The sequence below is a fragment of the Coregonus lavaretus genome (genome assembly GCF_964263955.1).
Source record: "Coregonus lavaretus genome assembly, chromosome: 16".
NCBI classification, from domain to species: Eukaryota; Metazoa; Chordata; class Actinopteri; order Salmoniformes; family Salmonidae; genus Coregonus; species Coregonus lavaretus.
In genome coordinates, this window is record NC_140003.1 from 24,379,731 (window position 1) to 24,389,917 (window position 10,187).

At 40.4% G+C, this 10,187-nt stretch overlaps 1 protein-coding gene and 1 pseudogene across 2 annotated transcripts in view; both read left to right on the forward strand.

Annotated features, from left to right (window-relative positions):
• LOC311143753 (sterile alpha motif domain-containing protein 9-like) overlaps nt 1–4,755 on the forward strand; it is a 34,421-nt gene extending 29,666 nt beyond the window's left edge. Inside the window, exon 4 of the mRNA XM_084179629.1 lies at nt 109–4,755. Within this exon, the coding sequence (XP_084035755.1) occupies nt 109–4,647 (4,539 nt within the window). The 3' untranslated portion in view covers nt 4,648–4,755. The remainder of the gene's footprint in view (nt 1–108) is intronic.
• Nucleotides 1–8,194, forward strand: part of LOC311143769 (transcription factor CP2-like protein 1) — a 49,529-nt pseudogene extending 41,335 nt beyond the window's left edge. The window contains exon 6 of the transcript in view: nt 8,157–8,194. The product of the transcript in view is annotated as a transcription factor CP2-like protein 1 (transcript). The remainder of the gene's footprint in view (nt 1–8,156) is intronic.
• The last annotated feature ends 1,993 nt before the right edge of the window (nt 8,195–10,187 follow it).

Below are 10,187 nucleotides of genomic sequence, written 5' to 3' on the forward strand. Positions count from 1 at the left end.
GCTTTAGATGGGATAAAACACTGTTAAATCAGCTGTGAATAATCTTATTGTTAACATCTATATACAGTGGCATATACATTTGAATGAAATCAGACTATTTTATTTCAGAATGAAGATGACAAACCAACTGACCTGCCAGCTGAGATCAAGGATTGGAATAAACATCAAGTGAAACAATGGGCTCTCAACGAGGCTTGTATAGACAGTGAATCTGCAAATATCTTGCTTCAGCAGAACATTAATGGGCCCAGTCTTTTACTTTTAGAGAAATCTGATTTACTAGAGGTGGGTGTCACACTGGGGCCTGCAAAGTTGATCATTCACAAGAGAGATGAGCTTTTGAAACTTAAGAAAGTGCAGTTGAGTAACCCAACAACAAATCAGTCTGGTAGACCGTGCAAGCCGTACCCTTTTCATCGACACCATGATGCCTACCGATACAAGGCGAACAGGATTCTTGATGTACCAGAATCAGGTGCATCAGACTATATTGAACCCTGTCATGAATATAAAGGATACATCCATATGTCAGAGGCAGCTGTGGAGAGCAAAATGAACAAGTTCACTGATGAGGTTATTCGATTTGCAGCAGCCTGCATGAATAGTCGCACTAATGGCACCATACATTTTGGAGTTGGTGACAAGCCAGACTTTGTTCATGGACAAGTTTTGGGAGTTAGCGTCCAGGACAAAGAGGCATATGTCAATGCTCTGCCACAAGCCATTGAGGGTCATTTTGAGTATAAACATATCCAGGCAGCCAAGATGTGCATCAAACCACCTCGATTTGTTGAGGTTCTCAATCCCGATATGACATCATCAGAGAAGTATGTGATAGAAGTGGACATCGTGCCAGACTTTGTGATCTGTCAAGAGAACATCTATCATGTTTTCAGCTTGGATACAAGGAAATCAAAGAGGAAGTCCAAAAGCAAAGAAATGGAGAAAGAAGAGAAAAAACTATTCTTCATTTGTGATAGTAGCAGCAGCAGCGATATCCTTGCACTAACCACTTTTGCCAAGACGATGGAAGAATACAATAGATTTGTCTGCAATGTGTCACAGCTATCACAGCTAAGAAAACAAGCGGAGGTAAATCGCCTTAGTGTGGTTAAGAGTAGTGTCCAGGGCTCCAGACTAAGTGAAATTATAACAGGTGGATCCCAATCCTTAGACAAATCCCACTTCGAGCGGTATGTGATAGTGACCAACAAATCACATTTAGTTCAATTGGAATCCCTGGGATTTCTTCTTGAACTGAACCCAACTGCTGTTTTGGACTTTGACCCAGAGTCGACAAAAAATGGATTGATGAAGCACTTTGAAGACCAGAGTACAATAAATGTCCACTTGCCAGTACAATATAAAATCACAGAGGCTGTCGAAGACATTGCTAGCAAGCTAAAACTGACTCGAAACACCAGCTGGATCCTCTGCAATGGGGGTATCGAAGGAGAGGTCCCCTCAGATGTAGATGACTGGTTGATAGAGAAAGGAGCGTCTGTACGAAATGTGATTTCATTCCTGTGCCGGAAAGATGTGCTACCACACAAGAGATTCCTGGTTATTTTCATATTGTTCTCTACTGTGAGTGAGAAAATGGACCCTCTACTTGAGACTTTCAGCACATTCTGGCAGGAGCTCAAAGGAATAGAGCAAATACTTTGCATCTGTGAAAATGAAGAAGCATTCACCTGCTGGAGGGACCTGATTGAATCACGCTATGTATTAGACATTAAAACAAGATCAATCTATGAGCTCAGTTTTGCTGAGGTTAACGGCACCGTCCTCAGCCTGTGGTCAGACAACCGGAAATCCAGCCGTTTCCTACCCTGTGGAGGAGGAAGCAAAGTGCTGTTCAAAAAGAAAGAGGAGAGCAGCCTGGACACCCTGAATGTTCTGTGTGTAAACCAGTGTGAGGGTGGAAATGAAGACAAGGCCCTTATCCAGGAGAAGTTCTACAAAGGAGGAAAGGTGTCATGGTGGAACTTCTATTTCTCTGAGCAGCCAGGATCCATGCCATTCATCAAACGGGACAAGTTCGACTTAATCATGAACACTGTCCTACCAGCTTTGAGTTCTTTGAGAAAATCTTGTGTGTCCTTCAACCTTTTCCATGTTCCAGGATGTGGTGGAACTACACTAGCCATGCATATATTATGGGCACTGAAAGACAAGTTCCGTTGTGCTGTTCTGAAGGACAGAACTGCTGATCATGCTGTTGTTGCCGAGCAAGTGGTCAAGTTACTGATGTATGACACAACAGAGCAATCGTCCCGGATTCCTGTGTTGCTCATGCTAGATGACTTTGAGGAGATGGATGACGCGTATGATTTGCAGCAGCTCATTGAGAAGGAATGTGTCAAGAGGGACATTGGATCTCGGTCCCCACAGGTCATTCTACTCAATTGCATGAGGGCTGAGTCTTGGGAGAAGACTGAATCAACTGAAGACACTGTGTTCATTGGCAATAACCTCTCTGAAATGGAGCAGAGGCAGTTCGAGAAAAAACTGGAGGAGATTGAGAAGACCTACAAGAATGCAGACACATTCTACGCTTTCATGATCATGAAGAAGAACTTTTCACCCGAGTATATACAAGGTGTGGCTCGCAACACCCTAAAGAGCTTCAACATAAATCACAAACATGGACAACTCATTGCTGTTCTGGTCTTGTTGAATGTCTACTGCAAGGGTGCAACGCTCTCAGTCTCTCTCTGTGAAGAGTTTCTTGGGCTCCAGACCAAGCCACATAGTGGATCCTCCGATGTTAAGGCTGGATTTGGGAAGTTTTCCACTCTAGTGACCTGCTGCACAGAGGAGGCTAAGGTTGTATTTGAGGCAGTGAGAATGATCCACTCAAGCATGGCCATGCACTGTTTGCAGGAGCTTACGACCAACAGTGTAACCAAAGCTGAGATTACCGATCTACTGCTCACCACAGACAAGCTTTATGAGTGCGTACAGGGCAAAGACAAACTCATGAAGGATGTTCACACCATGTTAGTGAAAAGACATCACTCAGTCAAGGGTGAAGATTCTCAGTTCTCACCTCTCATCCAGGATATTGCAAAGGAGACACCAGGTGTTGAAGAAAATGTGCTATTCAATGCAGCCAAGCGCTTTGAAAAAGATGCCGTCATCTCTCAGCTTCTTGCCAGATACCAATACCTGAAGAAAAGGGATTTCAGGGAGGCGAAGGACTGGGCAAAGAATGCGAAAGATCTTTCCAGGGATAACTCCTACATTTCTGACACATCTGCGCAAGTTATCAAGCATGAGCTAAAGAGTGCCATACAAAGTGACAAAGAAGATCCCATAAAACCTGAAAAGCTGAAAGGCTATCTCAGAATGGCCCAGTCAGCAACAGAGGCCTTCAGGGAAACGCAGGAAATTGCAAAGAAGGAGGCTACTCTGAGAGTACAAAACAAGAGAGACAACAGCCCTTTCAACACTGCAGGGTGCCTTGGAGAAATTCAGGTTGCAGTCATCATTATCGAAATACTGGAAAAAAGTCCAGTGTTTTCTTCAGGCAATGTCCATCATGATTTTCTGAGTGAGGTTCTCTCTGGCAGGATTACAATCCAAGATGTTGCAAGGAACGATTCCAAACATCACAAACATGCCTCGTATTACTGCGTTCTCCATGAATTTGAAGATCTTCTGTACAACCTCAGACATAACATGAAGAAGCACTTTGATTTTCTTGACAGCTTTTATGTCAACTTGGGTCCCAGGTTCACCCTGAAAGACAGTCGAGAGGAAAGAACTCGACAGGAGCTCTTCCGGTGCTTTAATCGATACAGTGACCTCTTTTGCAAGATGGATTCCAAAGAATTGATTAAAAACAAGAACCTGAGCATCATGCTCCAGATTCACAAGGGAAGGCAATTTTTGGAGATGAGAAAAGCTGATACTCATTCTGGGATTCTAAATTGTCTCTCTAATGGTACCCCAACTGACGTGATGGTAAAGATAGTCCGGCAGTATGCCTTCATTCTGAGTAATACTCCTGAAAGGAGTGTTAGAGATAAGGTCAACCTCATCTATGCCAATGTTGTGCTAAGCTGTGTCAAACCTGAATCTCAACACCTTCGCCCGTATAAGATCCTCATTGATCTTCTTTGCCAAGTTCTTCAAGGTCAAATTCCATATGGTGAAAGTTTGGCATTGCACTTCATTGCTGTAGCTCTGTTGTGGCCACAACATATATTTATGTCACAAACTGTGGAGTCTCAGAAGTTGGGAAGCTATGTGTCACAGATGAGGACATCATTCTGGAACGAGATGAAATCAGTGTTGAATGGAAAGTCGCCTGTTGTCCATTTCTTCTTGGGGAAGAAGCAGGGCTATGACCGTTTTATCCACCTTGGAGAAATTGAGAGGTGTGTAAGCCCACAAGAAAACTTTGCTTCGCTCTGGGAAAATGGCAAAATATGGAAGCACGAGAGGGTCAAGGAGCTCCTTTGCAGGGTGACAGGACGGGTACAAAGAAAATTCATTTTGGCAGATACCAGGAACTCAGGCTCAAAGATTGAAGTCATTCCAATGTTCAAAACCCAGCTTTGTGGAATATTGGAGGGAGCAAAAGTGTCATTTGTAATTGGTTTCTCAATGAAGGGCCCACTGGCTTATGACATCGATTGAACATCCAGAACAGCCTAATTGATGCAAAGTCAGACACAAATGACCAAATGATCATAAAAAATGTGTCATCTAGAAATTATTCTGAAGAGATTCTATAAAAATCACAAAACTGGTTTACTTTTGAAATGACGTTTTATGGTCTAATTGAGCTGCCATCTGCAGCGTTTATCTTGAATGTGATCTCCGCGAACGCGTTAACATTGCTTTGAAAATATGTGTTGTCTACAAGCGTGATTGGATTGAATCCCGGCCTAAGTCTTAAAAATTGGTTCAACATTCAAACCTACTGTTAACTTGAACTAACACTCACACTTTACTCCCCCCCCCCCCCATTAGCTCTGACTTTGCTGATAGCTACTTTGAGGAAAAATGGACATACTACGACTGTGATATGTGGTTGTCTTACCTAGCTATCTTAAGATGAATGCACTAACTGTAAGTCACTCTGGATAAGTGAGTCTGCTAAATGTACTGTATACATGATCTAATCTGGGTTTTTGTCACATTGTTGCAATGTAATATCTCTAGCAAAGACTCCAGGATGAATTTCTTTCAAGCACAGAATATTTAGTTTTAAAATTGAGTAAGGAAATATTACTATTTTACCATTTACTATTACTACTACTGTATAGGTGTTCCACTTTTATTTTACTGATGTACTGTTTTACAGTTTTTATTTGGTTTTACCATTGATTTTACCATTTACTGTTAGTACTATATCCATTCCAATTTTGATTTACTGTTTGTACTGTGTTACTGTTTATATTTACTTTTACATTTGGTTTTACCATTTAGTATTACTGTTATATGCATTCCAACTTTATTTGACTGTTTTACTGTTTGTTTTTAAAGTGTTATTGAAATCATTATTTGATGTTTATATGTGCAGTGCAGCTATCCACCAAAACATTTTCATTCATGCACTGATGTTTTTAAAACTATTATTTGTTAAAATAACTCCAAAGCACTCAATATAATAACCATGTAGTAAATACTCCAATTATGTTTCCTGAATAAAAATTATATTGACTTATTTGTTCTGTATTAAATGCCAAGATTATGGTGTGTTACAGTAACCATATAATCAGTAAGGTGACCATCACTGCCATAAAAAGGTGTAAAGTTCAAGCATACTAGAACTCTAATAATATATTGATGCAATAACTCAGCTACAATAACATTCAAATAGCTTAATGGTGTGACAGATTCTCCAGACCGAACTTCCACCTGTTAGTCTTACTCTCATATCAACCCTCCTATACTGTATCTTCTATTTGCTTCAGGTTTGGCTGATTTTGGGGTTTGTTCATGTACTATGGCCTTTCTACATTTGATATTACAGATTCTATATATTCAACAATGCAAGAAGACACATTGATGCAGTGACTATAATCAAAGATCCAGCTTATCATGGTGACATGAGGATTTTTCAAATATTTCACAGTATCTAAAATTGGTGTTCCAATTTATCTACAGTACTGCAATAAGGTTACAGCCACTGAGCCACATAATGTTATTTGTAGTGAATGGCTGTCCCACTACATTGAATGAAGTGAGTCAAATCTGACTCTCAAATTTCCCAAACTAGCCTACTGATCAAATGTGTGCATTGATTAATTCTGTCAATAATTTGCAGACATCACGTTGCGGTCATGTTCATTCAGAGCAAAATAATGAGGCGTCCTTCTTTCTTTGAATAAGGAAGCACTGCCCAAGTCTGACACATGATGGCACCTTGAGCAAAATAGAAGATTACTTTATTGTCCAATTAAATGTAAATTAATTCCCCTTCTGCCTTTAGAACCAGGGGTTTTGTGTGCGTGTTCAAAACTGCAGTGGCAGGAAATGTACCTATAACACACCAACAAAATGGCAACACTTCACATTTTCACATGTTTAGTGCTTTGTTCTAGTTTATAGCTCTATATCTTAACAAGCCAATTCCCATGGTGTCCTCTGTACAGGTGTATACAGCCCCGCCTCACCATCTATGTGTGTCAGCAACAAGCAAGGAATCAACCACAGACCAAGCCAATGGGGGACAGGGTAGGTTACATCCCTTGTTACATCCCACAGAATCTCCATTGAACATGCCTCTTAGTCCAGGACTAGGCTGGAAAAAATCTGTCTGTCTGTTTGAAAAATATGTTTTGCTGATGAGGATCTCTTCCGCCCATGTCCACAGTATACCACACTCTCTATCTAGAGGACCTGACACTGGGAGACCTCTCAGAGAAGATACATCTCCTTTACAATATAACTCCCTAGCAGATCGGCCACATCTACGGACAAGGACCTACTGGGATCCACATGCTGGTCTCTGATGTAGTGAGAAAGTCTGGAAGCAGAGTTTGATTGGTTTTTATTTATTTATGAGACCATTTTTTAAAACAAACACAGCAAAAGACATGTAGAGTTCAGATTAAGGATATTCATATGAGGATTTGCTTTAGAACCTCAGATTGGGCTGTTACAGTATGGCCCTCTCCTTGGACCTTCTCTTCCAATGCATTTTGAGGAGGAGGGGAAGAAAGCGGATGCAAGGAATCAAGGAAAATTGGGAAAGAGCCATGGAGAAGTACTAGGGGTTGCGGTCATGGGTAGTGTGTTTCTATCAGTGAGGAGTGCTAGCTAGGGTTTAAGGTCGTCATGTTGTTAGGTTATCTCCTCCAGAGGCCCTGGGTTGGTTGTTTGTCCCCCTGTGCCCTTGGCTGGCTTAGGTCAGGATGGGCCCACGAATCTCACTAATGGCCCTGTGTAAAAGGCAATTGCATGGAAACTCACTTATTAATGGCTGGTAGAGAACACAGGAATGTAGGCCTATTATTTTATCATTTAGCAGATGCTCTTATCCAGAGCGACTTACAGTTAGTGAGTGCATACATTTTTCATACTGGCCCCCCGTGGAAATAGAACCCACAACCCTGGTGTTACAAGTGCCATGCTCTACCAACTGAGCTACAGGAGGCCTATGGATGCAGATGCGAACTACAACAGGATCAACTCTCACTCAGGCCTGGCTGTTATGGCCATGGCTGTTTCCATGCACTTCATTATGATGTCTAGTTACTGATTGACTGATAGACTGATAGCTCTGGGGCAACATAGCAAGAAGGGCCCTTGAATACATAACACTGGTCATAATACTGTGAAGTAGATGATACTACCAGCATCAACCGAAACCCAGACCGAAACCCATCTGTCGAAACGTTGGTTAATTCATTAATAAATAAATTGGATCGGAGCAATAAAATGTGTGGTGACCTTCTTTTTCTTTCTAACTACCAGAATCATACCAATAGAGAGAAAGATACAGTATGTCATTTTAATATCACATAACAAATACATATTTCTCAGATGGTGCAGAACTTCACTGAGGCAACAAGCTTTGTTATTAGCACTGAAAGGTAATATATTTCCCTCACTTAAATGCACAGAACCTCATCATGTAGATATGCAATATATTTAAAAAAGTAAAATAATATGTCCTGTTTGCCTTCTATTTGCAGATGAAATTAATGACGGCTACCATGTTGTGTTGAAGTGACTAGAGGAAAGGTCTGGAGTGGAGTGGATGGTTTCAGATCACTGTCCAAGTGTCTGGAACCTATAGGGCTTGTTGAGGAGCATTATACTTTGTAACATTAAATGGTGCAATTGTATAGATTGTTCATAGCTCACCCTATATCTAATGTTTCTGTCCAAACATGGTTCTGTCTGTTTTACTTTTTGGTATTTTTATTTTTGTATTAAGTTATTGATACATTTTGATGAGATGTGTAATTCATTTATAAAACATGGTTCATTTTAAATACCTTTATTACTCCTGCAAAATTGACATGTTTTTTTTAAGTCAGTACCATGAAAATCTATATAAAATCACTCAAGTTTGTCAAATGTATCATAAAGTGTTGTTCAAAGAATATACTACATTATTGGCCTTCCTTTGGTACAATCTGTAGTTGTTGATTTGTTTGATGTTACATATTAGAAGGCTAACATTAGTTTCTGCGGTATCAGTACATATGGTATTATAAATTGAGTGGGGACCAACTGTTTTGTAGGGGTCACACTAAAGTATTCATTCTTATACTTACTTTGATTTCATCTTCAAATTATCATATCTTTCCTATCCACATGGTTTCTGTTTATTCAAAAGTGGCTTGTTTTGCAATACTACAGTGTTTCAAAAGTGATGCAAACTCTTTGTTTGCTTCGTACCACAATTGCTTTACCTATTTAAACACATTAATTAAAATAATCCAGACAAATATTTCAACCCCCAATACAGACTTACAGATAAGGCAAATGAACAGATAATATAGATGTAATAGCTGTATGATGTTTAGCTAATGATTCTATTCTGCTTCTGTTATTTATCTCCCATTTTATGTAACATTTTATGTACAGCATATCAGTTCTTCCACATACCTGTCCTGAAATTGAAATAGCTTGATATTGTCCAATATGTTAAGGAAAGTATTACATTTTAATGAAAGACAATCTTAAATTTAGACTTGACTGCCATGACAGTGATGATGTGATTTCATTCAACATCAAGTATTTTGCACTGCTCTGCACTATTCTTCTGAGTTCAATTTATTATTCAATGGCATGTGTTATAAACAAAATAAACTCTGTCACTCTGTTCCAACTAAAGAAAGCACAGGTCAGGGCCCAGAGAACACTTGTATGACACAGGAGTTGTGAAACAGTATGTGGTTGGTCCAAGGGCACTTGTTAGGTATCATATTGTTGTTTTCGTTTCTGTTCACCCCTGACACATCCCCTCAGTTCCTCTGTAGTAATAAGGCTAAGTCTTATACTAAACTTGTAGGCTATCCTCACACCAATCTGTCCTCAACTTGGGCTTCAGCTTTGTCCAGATTGCCTGTAGCTTAGGATGGGGCCAGTCCAGGTACAGTAGGTCCTGGTGGTTGTCAGTCACCAGCCTGGCCAGCCCCAAGGTCAGACTTGACAACATGATTGGACATCTCACTCTAGTGCATTTCTTTTTATGTACTCTGTTCATTTTTGTACACTTTATATCTTGTCAAAAAGTATGTTGTACATTGATAAATAGCAATAGAGTCAGATACACATTTTGGTAAATGTATGACAAAATGTATCTTTCTCTGTTTAGTATTAAGCTTATGGCACTTCCTGCGACAAACATCTCAAAAAAGTTTTTCTTATAGACATAGCAAGGCATCCTACATCGTTGGCCTGAAGGGAGAGTGTGGATGGAAAGAAGGTCCGTGATGATGGCCTGAGCCAAGGTTGTTCCTGTGTATTTAGGCTTTCCTTACACCAATCTCTCCCTAACTTGGTCTCTAGTTTACCCAGCATGCCTGTAGCTGGTTAGGATCCTGGGGCCAGTCCAGGTAGATCCTGCTGGTGGTTGTCAGTCACCAGCCTGGCCAGCCTCAAGGTCAGACTTGACAACATGATTGGACATCTCCCTCTAGCACATTTCCTGTGAAGTACTATGTTCACTTTTGTACCACAACACAAAAGGTGTGGTGAAAGTATGTTGTACA